This window comes from Cebus imitator, unplaced genomic scaffold, assembly GCF_001604975.1.
Source record: "Cebus imitator isolate Cc_AM_T3 unplaced genomic scaffold, Cebus_imitator-1.0 Scaffold66, whole genome shotgun sequence".
Lineage (NCBI taxonomy): Eukaryota > Metazoa > Chordata > Mammalia > Primates > Cebidae > Cebus > Cebus imitator.
Window position 1 is genome coordinate 2553165 of NW_016107381.1, and position 15869 is coordinate 2569033.

At 44.2% G+C, this 15869-nt stretch overlaps 1 protein-coding gene across 9 annotated transcripts in view; it reads right to left on the reverse strand.

Annotated features, from left to right (window-relative positions):
- Positions 1–15869, reverse strand: part of PRR5L (proline rich 5 like) — a 95275-nt gene that overhangs the window by 29943 nt on the left and 49463 nt on the right. For all 9 annotated transcript variants that reach the window (XM_017530499.2, XM_017530496.2, XM_037739244.1 and 6 more), the window contains 2 exons: positions 15493–15541; positions 2980–3037 (listed from right to left, as the gene is read on the reverse strand). In XM_017530499.2, coding sequence (XP_017385988.1) covers positions 2980–3037; positions 15493–15541 — 107 coding nt within the window. The remainder of the gene's footprint in view (positions 1–2979; positions 3038–15492; positions 15542–15869) is intronic.

The window sequence follows — 15869 nt, forward strand, 5'->3', positions numbered from 1 at the left end:
CACATCAGTTTAGGTCACCAGGAGTGTATAGATAAGTATAAGAAACTTCCTAAGAGTCAAGGTCACTAAGGCCCTAGAAAGGTTACTGAAGTTAACATGGTGTCTTCTGCCCACAAAAGAGCAACATGTGGATATGAACGGCCACCTGCCTTTTCTGCAGCAGTCAACGAGGGGTGTGTCTACATAGACATGTGAGTACCTAAGCAGAGATGTCAACAAAGAGGAGTCTGTTCAGTGACTGGACAGATCATATTAATTGTTTTCCAACTTTATTTGATAGCAAGAGAATTCTTTTATCCGAACAAAATTTTTCTTGGAGTTTGAACACAGAAAATTAAAAAGTAGAGATGCCTGGTTGAAGATAGCAAAGTCCCTTACAGGTTGCCCCACCCCCATGCCCATTCACTGTACAGAAAAGGCCCCAACACCCAGAACTCTAGGGCTAGAAGAAACTCAGAGAATACCCCGGGCCTGGTGTCCTCAGGCCACGCCAGGGCAGGGGCACAGAATCTTTGATGAACTTTGTTCATCCTGTCTAGCTCATTTCTGAGTTTTCACTCTGAGTCTATCTATGATGAGGGTTACTTGGTAAGAGACATTCAACTTCCCCTTTTAAGGGCACTTGAACCTCTGGTTTTATTTGGTATCCTTTTCACAGAGCTGTTTTTCCACGTTTCCAGGAGCTTGTAATAACTCCCTGGATAACATACATACAATTAATGTGGCCAGGGACAATGTTTCTTTTCCCTCCCTTTACCAGGCAGTTGTCGTCCACATTTTTGTACTAGCCTGACTCCAAAATACAAAAGAGGGCTGGGCGCAGTGGCTCACGCCTGTAATCCCAGTGCTTTGGGAGGCCAAGATGGGTGGATCACTTGAGGTCAGGAGGCGAGACCAGCCTGGCCAACATGGTGAAACCTCTACTAAAAATACAAAAATTAGCCAGGCGTGGTGCCACGTGTCTATGATCCCAGCTACTCAAGAGGCTGAGCCATGGGAATCGCTTGAACCCGGGAGGCAGAGGTTGCAGTGAGCCAAGATCGCTCCACTGTACTCCAGACTGGGCCACAGAAGTGAAACTCTGTCTCACAAAAAAGCAAAAGAGCCACTAAATTCCTGGTCAAAGCAAGTCACCTAAAAATAAACCCCTTCCTTTGACACATGAGAGGATAAAGCAAATGTAGCAAACACATATAATGGAATATTCACCTTAAAATAAGAAGGGAATCCTGTCACGTGCTACAACATGAATTTGAGGACCTTATGCCGAATGAAACTAGGCAGTCGCAAAAGGAAAAATACTGTATGATTCCACTTGTAAGATGCCTAGAATAGTCAAAAGCATGGATACAAAAAGTAGGATAGTGGTTGTCAGGGGCTGAAGAAAGGGGCCAATGGGGAGTTGTTGAATGGACATGGAGTCTCCATTTTGCAATATAAAGTTCTAGAGGTGTTACGCAGCAATGTGAATATAATTAACAGGACTCCACTGCAAATGTGCTGAAACTGTAAAGAGGATACATTTATGTCGTGTGGGTTTTTTTTAAAACCCACAGTTAAAAAATTTTTTTCTAAAGGCCTTGGGTTACTGGGTACTTATAAGGTTGAAAAAAAATCGCAGCATAGATGTATTCAAGGGAAGAATGGCTACAGGTTCAGCCAACTCTCAAATGTGCAGAGGTTAATTTCTAACCTCTATTCTTTCCAAGGCTTGGTAAGCGTTGACTGTGTGCCAGAGGTTGGAGCTTTCCAGCATCAGTTTCTCATTTTCCTTCCTGCTTTGTCTTTCTAGGAGCCCCTTCCCTGGACACACTAGTGTCTTTCCCAGGGAGTGGGATGAAACACGATGATGATGACATGACGCACCTAGTAAGTCTGGATCTGGAAGTCAGTTTGATCTATGGGTCATTAGGCTGGAGCAGAAAAAACAGAAAGGGTTTGGTATATATGCCTGCTGTGTGCGTTCCGTCACTCATGTGCCTTACCTTCCCTGCAGTCCCTCACCCCAATTTATCACTTCAAATATGACAAAAGCTGAGACTGGGAGGAGCTAATAACTAACCAAAAGTCATCCAAGAAGCAGGTGGCAAGCTAAGACCAAGCCCTACTTTGTGGGAGCTAAGAGTAGCCCTTGGTAGAGCCATGGGTTTGCCCAATTCTTGCCTTTGGAATCTGTTTCCATCTTTATTCTGTTACTTTCTATCCTGTCAGTTGGACTTTAAAATCTAAGATCAGGAAATTTCCCTTCGTCTATCAAATCATACCCTTTTGAGTGAGTACCTGCTTAGCCTAATGTCCCCACGAATGGACAGGACTCCTCTCTTCTGTGACTCCCCAGAAATATTACAAAGACCTGTAGGAAATAGCTTAACTTGTACCTTCAAAGGAGACAACCACCCTACATACCATTAAAAAAAAACACCTTAAGGCCAGGAGCAGTGGCTCACACCAGTGATCCCAGCACTTTGGGAGGCCAAGGCAGGCGAAGCACCTTAGGTCAGGAGTTCAAGACCAGCCTGACCTATACGGAGAAATCCCGTCTCTACTAAAAATACAAAAATTAGCCAGGTGTGGTGGCACACGCCTATAATCCCGGCTACTTGGGAGGCTGAGGCAGGAGAATCTATTGAACCCAGGACGTTGTGGTGAGCTGAGGATGCACTACTGCACTCCAGCCTGGGCAACAGAGCGAGACTCTGTCTCAAAACAAACAAACAAACAAAACAAAACAAAAAACCCTTAATGAGGTCTGCAAAGAAACCACCCCATCCCACTACATTTTTTGGAAACACAGTTCTGACTTGCACTGCTGTGAGCAGCTGACTGAAATGAAAGTGCTGCTGCCTAGGTGGGGAGGAAACGGACAGAGTGAATCACTCACTTGGAGCCTGCCGTTTCTGGACAGAACCATCTCAGCTGTCCCGACATCAAAGGCTGAGTCACAGGGGCCCTAATCTACCAGGGCTGTCTTGTACTTGCCTTCACACAGCTTGATCTTCTCCTCCACAAAGAACAGTCCTTTTGCAAGAAGCTGGTTCTGCCAAAAGAGAAGAAAGAACATAAGAGTTTGGGCAACTCCAGAGCGTGAGTGAGGAACCCTCTTCCACTTCCAGTGGGCAAGGGCACAAAGCTCTGGGCACTTCTGTTCTAGCGTCTGAGTTTAAGCGTTTTGTCCTCTTGGAATGCCAAGCCTTCAGGAGAAGACAGTGAGACTTCCCACGGCAAAAGAGCAAGTGAGGTAAGAGGCAAACCGAACCGCCAACCTCATCCCTCAGACCAGGGAAGAGGCATGACACAAGCTTGGATGAATTCGGCATTGTTGACACCCAGTGTCCTAGAGGCCCTTAGTGATCTAAATTCACAAAAGGGAGCACTGAGGCAATGGGACACTATGCAGAAATAACATATTTTTTTTTTTAAAAAAAGAGATAAATTTAGTTTCTCACACTAGCATGAAAGAGACTGCATGCAAAATCTTAAGCAGCAGTGAATATGCATCTGTCAATGAATGTGTGCATGGGAAATTGTGTAAAGAGAAAGTAAAGTCCTTTTGCAACTGCAACTAACAATCGTTGGGTTTGCTGTCTATATCATATGCTTTATATCCTTCATCTCGTTTAATTCAATCCTATCAAGTTGGTGCTACTGTCCTCACTTTACTGATGGTCAGTGAAGAGACTTGCCCAAGGGAGACAGACCTGGTCTTCCTGGCTCTATAAGCCACGTTCTTTCTACTCTGCTTTGCTGCCTTCCAGCGAGTCTTCCTACCCAGACCCCTTCCTTCCCTTGAAAGGCTATAGCTGGTCCCCTAAGACATGTAGCAGCCTCTCCGTGAGTCACAATAGCTCAGAGATCAGTGACAGGCTGGTGTCTCTACACTCATATCACATTATTAGATTACTAAGGCCTATGCTTATGGGAGAGGCAGGGGCAAAAGTGATATGTATCTTACCAAAGGATCTAATGCATTCTTTAGCCTTCTCCTTTGTAAAACCCTACGACCCTATTACAATGACAAAAGAAGCATATGGAGCAGAGTGGAAAGAACTTGGGTATCAGTTCAAGTTCCAGCTCAGCTACATCCTAGCTGTGTGATTTTGTATTTAATTTCCCCGAGTCTCAAGCTCCTCATCTGTAAAATGGCATGATACTAGAAGTACCACAACATTCTTCATTATAATCATTACAAACACATGAATCATTATAAACACATACACACAGCATTTTATGTCCGTAGTAGTCAGCACTGGTGGTAGCAATAGTAATAGCTGCTATCTCAGCCCAACTTCTTCACAAAAGCAGTGGGAGGCCAAAAGTCAGTAGTGAATAGGCCTTTATAAAATGTACTAATAGAATATTTTATCAAAGGTCCTATCCCCTTTTTGTGATGGGTGCACATATACCAAATCCATAATCCTATTAAGATTTACAAAATAAGACCTAATTTGAAAAAGTAATTGGCCATCATGTAGTTCTTTTTTGGGACAGAGTCTTCATTTGTCACCCAGGCTGGAGAGCAGTAATGGGATCTTGGCTCACTACAACCTCCGCCTCTCCCAGGTTCACGCAATTCTCCCACCTTAGCCTGCCAAGTAGATGGGATTTCAGGTGCCCACCACCACTCCTGGCTAATTTTTGTACTTTTTTAGTAGAGACAGGATTTTACCATGTTGGCTGGGCTGGTCTCGAACTTATGGCCTCAAGTGATCCGTCAGCCTTGGTCTCCCAAAGTGCTGGGATTACAGGCGTAAGCCACTGCACCCGGCCACCATGTAGTTTCAAGATGACAGATAGAACCCCAAATCAAAGTTACAGTGACACCATATAGGAATACACCAACTTTGTTAAAGAAAAAAAAAAAAGCAATTCCTCACAAAGGATTATGAAACACACAGGCAGTAAAGGCAAGGCCCTAACCTGTTCTTCAGCTTCCAGCCAAGTGCGTGAATCCCGGCGGCTGGGTCATGGCAAGACTTTCTGGGTCAGAAAGCAAGAAAATACCCCAGCACCAAATCAACATCTTGTGACAGCTGAGCTGGACATGAGTGGTCTGTGGAGGTGTGTTCAGATGGCAGCCACTCCACCTGAATGCTTCTGAGCACAAATCTCAACGGTGCCCGGCAGTCTATGCTGGTCATTCCCTTTCACCTAGCCCAGGTGAGGTTCTCATATCGTCCCGTTAGCGTTCTATGCACGGGCTCCTGAATGCCATTCTTCTCAGTACCTCTAGTGTCAACACTGATGTTCCAGGCTTCTACTAAAACAACTTCCCTAACTCTCCCTAATTTCACATTTCTGAGGTGCACCTATAGAGGTAATAGAGATCGCCTCTGTGATGCAATTTTCACCATTTTGTTCTAGTGCTATAATTATCTACATGGGAGGAGGTTAGGGGGAACTGAGGCATTGACGGAAATAAAACCTAGTCCAGGTGATAGCATGAGTTAACAAAAATTAATTCAAACCATTCATTAGTTAGAATTGTAGGTAATTAGGAGTGCGGGTCATGTCTTATTTAAGTTAGCACCCTTGGCTCCTGGTATTGTACCTAGAACATAGCAGATACCTAATATATGCTGACTATTTTAGTGATAAAGATCATTTTTTATTTTTAAGAAGCCAAGATAAAAGACAGAATATTTTTAAGAGGAATAAGGGCTATAGGGTCTCTAAGTTTGTTGCCATTTTCTTCATTTGAATTAGAAAATCATTTGAAAATTACATTGTCCCTATCCTTAAGGAATAAACCTCAAAACATGGCCTGGATTTTCCTTTCTTCCCCTTTCTAGGTCTTCTCCCTTCAAGGAGACATTAGAAAAACAATCTTTTATATATATTTTCAAGGAAAAGTAGTTATTCCTATATTATGGGGAAATGATATAGAAAATATTCTTTTAAAACTTCTCACAGTACACGGCATGGAAATTCTATAGCTTAGATCAAAATAAGAGAAACACAAACTTGAGGTTAGAAGGGGCCTTAAGAATCACCTAGATATTCTCTCCTCTCCCTGGTCCTATGGTCAAAATCTATTGGTCACATACATTTTGATGATATTTAGTGGATCAATTTCCATTTTCCAGCAGGCTAAGGCATCTTGGAAATCCTTATATCACCCCCTGCCCCCAGGAAACTCTTAATTTTGCTCTTATCTTATAGTTGTATAAACTGAAGCTATAAGTGGGGCCTCCCTCTCCAAAATTCCAGTAAAAGACATGAGAGTGAGGCTCAGTCTCTCCACTACTCACCTTTTATTCAGCACACACTATTAGAGTAAGGATCCCTTGGATTAGCCAAGCCCAGGCCCCTCTTCACTGGGGAACCACCACCATCCACCCAATGGAGCTGTGCCCATTCATTCATGCCCCATTCACGCTGCACCTTCCAGCTTTGCTGATGGGTCTCAAACTGAGCCCCAAGTCTCCTCTATGGGAATTTGGGCCCCAAAGGGTCTTGCATTCTTAAGGGCCTAATACTCTGAAAGCCCTCACTTGCGATTGGGTTCTCCGCAGTTGCCATCTTTGACTCTCAGTATTTTTATCTTTGAATTTGTGTTTCATAAGTGAAGTGTGAAGGGATAACAGAACATACACTGGGGTCTGACGCCTCAGCTCACACATAGTCCTGCCGCCTCACCATCTCCTCAAGAGGGATTTTCAGGCACCTACACCTCACCCTAGCGCCTGGGCTCCACCACCAACGTCACCCTACTCCCAAGGTGCTGACAGGGTCACGTGGGTGGGCGCCTCTGCACCAGTACAGGGAGAGTCAGGGCCGGGCATGCACCCTGCAGCATCTTGGGGAGAGGCGTAGTGCCAGCCCTCCTGCACTCCCTGGACTGCCAGTGCTGTAGTGCAGTTGCTGCTGACTCAGTGGAGACCTCTTACTCACCATCCATCTAGATACCAAGAGTGATCAGTGCAGACATGCAATCTCTTAGGGTTACCTGCCTACTATGAGCTGCGGTGGCAGGCCTATGGGAAGGGGAGATTGGCATCCCCATGCCAGTCTGGTTAGTAGAGTGATTTTAGAAGAAGCCAGTGACACCAGTGTTGACATTAGTGGTGAGAAGAATGGCATTCAGGAGTCCTTGCACAGAATTCTGAGTAGACACATTTCTTCTGCACTGGGCTCTGCAAATTATGAAGCTCACCCTGTCACTTCACCTAAGAATATGCCAACATGACATCTGTGGAGCTTAAGCCTGCTCAAATGGGTTGAAGGTGGGGCAAAACCCAGCCTTAACTCAGGTGGCCATCTTGCATTGTTTGTCCTTCCTAAGTGTCCAGTCTTCCTGGACCTCACCTCACAGTATTCCCATACCCTGATGAATCCCTGACTCCAGAAGCTTCTGAGCATTTGCTAGCTGCTGAGCTGGAGTGATGGAGCTGTATGGTAACAGGGCTGGAGAAGACCCAAGTTTCTCTTGTCCCACTCCTTGCCTGATGGCACCAACCCACCACCTCCCCAGGTGGAACACTAAGCCAAAAGTAGTTACTAAAGAGTAGCCACCCAGGAAGTGACTTGGGACTTGGAACTGGGCCCATTGTTACTTAATGCATCCTCTCCTTACCCCCTAAATGAACTTGGACACAGTCAAAGTCACACTATAATGAAGTGACAGAGGAGACGGAAGTGAAAAACAGCTGACATATCTATTTTTCCTAAGACATAGAAAAACAGGCTACAAACAGAAAAATGAGGCTTAGCTAGGGAAAATGTAAACAAGATGTTTGGGGAAAGCCAAATCTTCAGTGGACGCCAAAGACCCAGCTTCTCCTGGGTCATCGCAGAGGGCAGGTTCTGGAGTGGGTGGGCAGAACAGAGCAGAGGGTGGCTGTGGGTGGTGTGGGGCTACCAATGATGCACGCCTCCTGCCAAGCAGGTACCTTCCCAACCCGGTGGGAGGGACCCAGATGAGATGGGTAACCAAGAGGGCTGGGTACAGGGAGAACTCCATCTTCCCAGCAGGAAGAACTTTCCATACAGACCAGGAAGCAGGAAATCTGTAAATGCTAAGGCTGCTAACTACCATCACTTTTAATGACTTAGTAGAGACGACAATGGCAGTAAGGTCAGTAGAGTCAGTTATTGGTTTTTACTCGGTACCAGGCAGTGTCTGACAGTCTTTTCCTGCATTATCACATTTTACTTCTGCCACAACCTATCCACTTTTCACAAATAAAGAATTTGAGGCTCAAAGAAGCAACTAGCAAATGTGAGGCCAGACTTGGCACCAAGGTTGGTCTAGAATCCAAAGCCTATATCTTTCCTCTATTATATACTAGTTTACTTTAGCAATAGTAATAAAAGTACTAAGATACAAATACTTATCACTTGTTGACTACTCACTATGTAACCAGGCACTCTGTATACATCATCTCACTTACCAACCACATTAACTTTATGAAGTAGGTCCCATGATTTCACCTGGATTACTATGAAGAAAACTGAGGATCAGAGAGGCTAAGTAACAAGGCTGAGGGCACACAGCCAATAAGTGTTCTAACAAGGATTAGAACCCAGACCTACTGGCAGGAGGGCTGGTGCTTTTAGACATCATGCTCTCCTGCCTTAGGTTTCTTATGTCCTTGCCCAGAGAAGAAAGCAGATGGGATCCAGTACAGATTCAGATCCTGGGGCAGTTGGCTCGGCAATCTCAGGCCATGGACCCACGTTCCGCCACAGGGCCTCCACCCAGCTGGGTCTTCCCCTGGACTATCCACATTCAACATCTAGCAAGGGAATTCCTGGCACTCAAGTGGATTCCATTCTCAGATGAGATGTTCTTTCCTACCCCAGAGGGGTGGCAGCTGTGTTGCTCTGCCTCCCCAGAACCTGTGTTAACCATTTTCACTCCAGACGTTCGCTTCTGGTGATATCAATGTCTTAGAAGGTTCCTGTTGTTGGCATAAACCCAGGGCAGGAAATCATAGGCCACTTCCATTTTATTTTCCCTCTGTGACTATGAAAGGCCAGCCATCACCTCTAATGATGTCTATATCTCCTGTGAACTTGGATGCCTTCCTAGATAAACAACAAAGTCTTACAAACACAACTTACTCCTAGGCCCCAAGACTTCCTAATAAGCCAATGTTGGTATGTGTGGGTGTGATGAGACCCACAAGAAGTCCCCAGATGGAGACTGAAGTAGAAACTCAGTGCTGATGCCAATTCGTCATTTAGCACCATTTCAGCCATAATTAAAGGGTGACTTGGGGCTTTAAAAAGGTTACGTTTATAAGGAAGCAGGAAGACAGTCCATGTCTGATTTGCTGAACACTCAAAACAAAAACAATCACAAATAAAGTAACCCTGGAACTCCTCCCGCCTGGGTGGCTTTTTTACCCCCCGGGGATTCCTTAAGGGCATTTTAAATATAATCCAAGAGTTTCTTCTGCTGTGGCTAGATGACCTGGGCTGGGTCTTTGCACCACCATTTACTAGCTATATGTATTTGTATCTTAGACAACCCCATCTCTGAGCCTCAGTGGCAGCATCTATAAAAGGGGGATACATAATAACAATCATCCTCATCAGTCATCAGGAGGAATAAATGAGTTAGCCCAGGAGAAATGCTTAAAACATTCCCAGACCTGCGAACATCTCACAATCATGCGTAACTCATCAAAACACAGAGTGCTTGGGCCCCAACCCCAGAGTTTCTGATTCAGTTAGAATTTGCTTCTCTAACAGATTCCTAGTTGATACTGAAGCTCCTGCTTTGGGGACCATACTTTGAGAACCTCCAGCTTCGAACAATGCCCAGCATATATGTGCTTGAAAATGTTAGCTGTCATTACCATTATTAATTCTGTGCTCCTTACAGCTCTTAAAGAGCATCAGGGAAAGTCATCTTATTGCTTTCCATATTGAACAAAAATTTCCCACCACTTCCAACTCAGTTTCTACTTCTCATGCCCACTGAATCACTGAGTTTTTTCACTATTGTAATACTATGTTGTTTCCAGCATCTGCTCCTACCTTTTAAGCTTCCACCATCAATGCCCTAAGCCTGGCTCCTGCCATTCCTTCCTTGTCTACAACAAATCACCGAATTCCATACATAATGAGTTTCTGCAAATACAGACTCATGTAGAATACCACACTTACATGATTTAGGAGGAATTCTGTCCCCACAGAGCTTGCAAGGATTATAAAATCCCTAATTACACCTTATCTTTGGAGCTCATCTTTGGGCGATAGATTTTCAGCCTTTGGTACCCATGGATTCCTTTCTTCCACAACTGATGTGCAGTAACCTGAGTCCAATGAGGCTAAAGATTTTCCATTTCTGGGAGCCTATTGATTTTCATCTTTGTCTCAATTACATTAAGATCTGTGGTCATCAATTTAAAGATCTATTTTTGCCACAGAGCCTGATAAAGTATGATGAAAGTACAATCAAAATATTCAACTAATTGCACAAAATTCAAATAATTGCTAAGGAGATTAAGAATGGCAAAGCCAGTGAGAGGTGATCACTGGCTGGCAGCAAGCCCCACAGGGAGTAGCCCAAGTCACCCAGGGGTGCTTCTCAAAGCCCCCATTCTGGCTCCACCTCATTCTCACCCCTCACGGCAGCCAATGAGAGCTTCTTGGCCACCCCAAAGCTTACAGATTCCAGAACGCTGTTCTGCTCTAGGTACTGGCTGAATAAAAAAATGCAACCTCTAATGACCACTCACCTAAAAAACATAACTTCTCCTCTGTCTTTGCACCAGATCCCTGCTGCACTTGTTCAAAGTCCCCCATGTAGATAGGCCCCAATTTTACCTTCAAAGCAGAGCCTATGTGGAATTCCTCTTACTACTCTCTGTTCACCCAGTTAGCTCTTTTTCCATTTTGGGAGTCCTGCTTGTTAGAGAAGCCTGTCCAGTTGATCAAAGAACAGCTGAAACTTTTCTCTCTTCCTCGATTTGGATTTAGAAATCACAAAAGTTACCTTCACCACTCTTGATCCTCTCTCCATCCAGCTTGCCAGGAATCCTCAGAAGTCCTATCTTTGTCCCCACAAAGTATAATTGTTTTTTCTGGGCCTGATTTAAAGTCTGTGCCATCCATTCAGGTCTACAGTTAATGCTATACTTCTTCGGCTCTCTGCCATATGCTGTAAACTCTAGGGGAAACTGGCCTCCTGGGACTCTTGCAGATATGAGCAGCAAATGGAAAAATAAATATATACGCATGCATATACATGCACACACACATACACATACATGCACACAAATATATCTCAAACACTACCAGGTATCCATCACCTATTGATAATTGTGGTAGCTAGGTTTCCTCTCTTCCTAGTATTAACCCATTCAAAGCTACCAACTCTAGCCTGAGTTTCTGTATCAAGCAAAACTCCAGTTCCAACTAAAGGAATTGAACTTCTGGGCTTGGGGGAAAAACTCCTAACACACCACAAAGCCAGTAGATGCAGAATGGCAGAAAGTATTATCTGCAAACACCCCCATGCCCTGAACCACCAAGATACCTAATTAGGCAATAAGAAAATGCAGAATGTTTCATATCATCAGTTTCAAAAATTACAAGAAACCAATTATCCCTCAGAGCCGTCACTAGCATATAGTGTTTCTCTAGGAAACTCCAATTTCCATCTGGGCACAATTCAAAACAGAGGGAAAGGAAAAAAATCAATACTGGAAATGTCAGAGACTTTTCCAGTCAGTGCCTGATGGACATCTATCTGGGCTTCTGCAGATCACGCAGCCTGTCTTCTCTGTGTGCAGACATGAGATAAGCACGATTTTTCTACCTGCTTTCTCTTGGCCTCACCTGGAGTCATTTTCATTATTTCCCACTGAGAACATTCTGTGTTAAGTCTCTCAGCATATAAAATGGGAATGTTCACTCTTAAAAGCAGAGCCACAGAGAGGGCTGTACCAGTGGCAAGCTCAGAGTTGGGGGTCAGGGTGAGGAGACAGACTTGACTGCTGAATGCAGATGCCTGGGCGTGGCCATCTAAGCCTCTGCATTGCAGAGCCCTGCACCCAGGAAGCCCATCTTTCACCTTCCACGACAGCCACATCCATGGTTTTGATGACTTGCCCGTCCACCCCTAGGTTCCATTCCTCATCTATCTCCAGGCCTTCCTTCTGCCTCCTTACTGGAGGAACACACTCTCTGGAGTCCCCTCTGACTTTCCCTCCTGACACAACATCTGACAGCTGAATGTGAAGGCTAAGCTCCCCTCTAACAAGGCTTCCCTCTGGGACGTGCCTCCTCATACAGAGATTTCTTCCGTAAAGTGAATGGCTTGAAGCCAGCCTATTTTTAACCTGTGCCTGGCAATGGGCTTTCCAAACCTGAGTCTCTCTTGGCCCATCTGCATGACTACAGCTAGAGACAGGGCCACCTACACGATTATTCTTTGCATGCTATTTTTCTGAAATCAATCCACTTTTTATACATGTAACTATGTTTAAAACAGAAACCATAGCAACATCATTTATACTAAGTGTAATAAATATATACACATTCATATACGTGCACATACATATACGTGCACATACACGTACACATACATGCACAAAAATATATCTCAAACAAAACCAGGTATCCATGACCTATTGATCAATTCAAGGCCAATCACATGATCAATTCAAGGCCAACCAAATAATGTGAAGAAATCTTAAGTTCGAGGACTGCTCCCTCTTCTTCAAATAAGGGAGATCAGTAAGTCCTGGAGGAGGGAAGAGGACGCCATGGTGCAACTCAAGACACTCCTTAGCACAATCCCAACAGCAAAAGGAAAATAAAAGAGGGGAGCACTTTCTAACCACGAGCCCTAACGTTATTTCATGTCATTGCACATATCACCTAAAATCATTTCAGTTATCGGTGGCAGACAATCACTCCCTCTTTCCCAAGAAGGTTTACTGAGCATCTATTATGTTCCAGAAACTTTGCAGGGAGTGGGGAACAAAACAGACTAAGAAAGAAAAAAAAAAAAAAACTGTGTGTCCACATGACACTTAAAGTCTATTAAAACAACAACAACAATTGTGTCTAGGAGAGCCTTCTTTCCAGATCGGCACCTTAAATAAAGAAAACTTCTATTTAAAACTGTGAAAACCAGTCCTCACCCCACACCCCTGGCAAGAGACTCCATATTCACAAAGCAGCTTCTCTGATTATGTTCCCGATAGGAAATGACAAGTGGTTATTAGTTTTTAAGCAACTGGCATGCTTTGTAAGCAGTATTAACCGCCCCCAAAAACCTCAGGGCTTCCCAGATAAACAAGTCCCCACCTAAACACCCTTCCCTACCCGTCTTAGGGGTAACCCCCAGCGCCAAAAGACAAATGACATTTAAAATCTGATTGAAACCACACCAAACCATGGAGCTTTTAAATGTCAAGGAGGAAGGCAATTCAACCCAGCAGGTTTTTCCAGGACTGACTGAAAAACCACTTCTCTGTAGTTAGATTTTTAAAAAATCAATCAGTAGAGACAGCAAGAGAAGAGAGTGAGGCCAAGACTGACCTTTGTGTCAAAGGCAACTGACATGATTCACATTTGTGACTAATTATCTCTTTCTTCATCTTTATGTTTGTCTGTCCCTGAACAGGAGCTGTCTCCCAAGCAGCTGAGACATATGACCCGACTGAATTCCAGGATTCTGGTGGGTGTTGGTTTGACCAGATGCAGAAGAGCTGGCCGTGTGTGTGTGTGTGTGTAACTGACATGCCATTCTTTCAAAGTGCATATAAAAATTTAAGCTTCCTGAATCTCATAAAGAAAAACGATAAAAGGGTGCCTGTACTGTTTTCAAAACCTAAAATCTCTTTAAACCGTCTTAAAGTATGCTCTATTTGGATACAGAATAATATTGCTAACCTGAAACCAAGATGTTATGCATTTGTATGCTACTTTCCCATTAAAAGAGATGGATTCCACCTTAGAATAACACATAGGCACTTATATAAATTTAATAAGCACTTCTTACTGTCTTAGTCTCTGCTAGTCACTGAGCACTTTTTAAAAATAACTTACTTCACAACAACCTTATGAGGTTTGGTCCTCTTACTGCTGTTTCACAGAAAAGGAAATACAGAGAGGTAAAACAACTTGCTCATGGTCAGACAGCTAGTAAGTGGCTATGCTGGGCATTGAATCCAGGCACTCTGCCACTAAAGGCTGCGATCTTGACCACTACCCTCTACTGCCCCCTACACACTATGTACAGAGGGCTTTACATGTGTTATTTCACATAAAGCATATAATGACCTTATAAGGTATATTTTTATTCCCATTTCATAGATGAGGAAACTGAGGCACAGAGAGGTGAAACGGTATGCTCACTCAGCAAATGAGTGAGAATGGGGACTCTGACTTCACTAAGGTGCCACCCAGTTACTTCCTGTCACCCAGCACCTCCCCATTCCCTCTCCACCATATGCATTTGGTTAGTGACAAAAACAGCTTGTGTCTGTGAATTAGAAACTACTCTCTGATTGGTCCTGGAACCTTAAACTCACTAGCTTTATAACAACAATGTATAGACAGGGGAGAAGTCTGATTGTCTGGATCAGACAATGGATCCAGATGTGGTATGATTCAGGGTCCCCTTGGGGATCGAAACTCTTTCAAGGGATCCCCATGATCAAAACTATTTTCTCAGTAATACTAATCTATTTGTTTTTCTCTTACATTCTCCACAAGTTTACCGTGGAGTTTTCCCAAAACTATATGACATGCAATATCATTACAAATTGAAAGTGAAGCAGATGTTAAGAATCCAACTGTTGCTGGGCGTGTAGCTCACACCTTTGGGAAGCTGAGGCAGATGGATCACCTGAGGTTGGGAGTTCAGGACCAGCCTGATCAACATGGAGAAACTCTGTCTCTACTAAAAAAAATAAATAAATAAATACAAAATTAGCCAGGCATGGTGGCGCATGCCTATAATCCCAGCTACTCAGAAGGCTGAGGCAGGAGAATCTCTTGAACCTGGGAGGCGGAGGTTGCGGTGAGCCAAGACCACACCACTGCACTCCAGCCTGGGCAACAAGAGCGGGACTCCATAAAAAAAAAAATCCAAGTATCTTCTATGAAGCCAGACAATGCAGAGATCTCCTTACTATTTTATCCTGAGAGTTCTGTTACATAAAAATGTAATTTGTGCTAGTATGTAATAGGCTTATTACTTAAATGAATGAAGACCTATTTTAAGCTCTTCAGTTTTAATTTCTATTATGGTAAAGTTAGACATAACCCAAATAAGCAATGCATTTTACGAGTGTAAAGGGGTCCTGAGACCAAAATGCCTGAGGACAGCTGCATGGGCCTGCGATCTCCATCAGCTGCCGGGACACACGTGTCTGGTGCCCCTCTGTGATGCACAGCACACAGCAGGGACTTGGGATACGTCATTTTGGCTGTGGAAGGCATGTCCAGCTGTACAGCACTGGCCACCCCCTTTAGGCCCATCCCCCCACATGCATGATGACAGATGCTCAGATCCACACAGCTTACCTGAAAATAGTCTGTAATGAATGATCCAAGTTCACTCTTCAACAGCCGCCTGGGGAGAAGAGAAACACCGTCAAGCAGCCCTTGATTGTACAACTCATGGTGACAATGTGCTTACCAGTGGCCCGGGCTGGGGCCAGGCCTGAGAAATGGGGGGCACTTTCCTAGGTCCTGATCCCCTTGCCCCCATTTTCATCATGGAATTGCAGTGATGGAAATCCTAGAAGGAGATCCATTCCTCAGTTCACGCTGAGAAAGTAGCACTGTGAAGAGGGCAGCCAGCCACAGGAAATCCTAATTCTGGCAGAGCTGCTAGGGGCAGGCCAGGGCACCTGGCTTTATATGAAGCAAAGAGAAGGAAGAAAAAGGCCATTATTTTT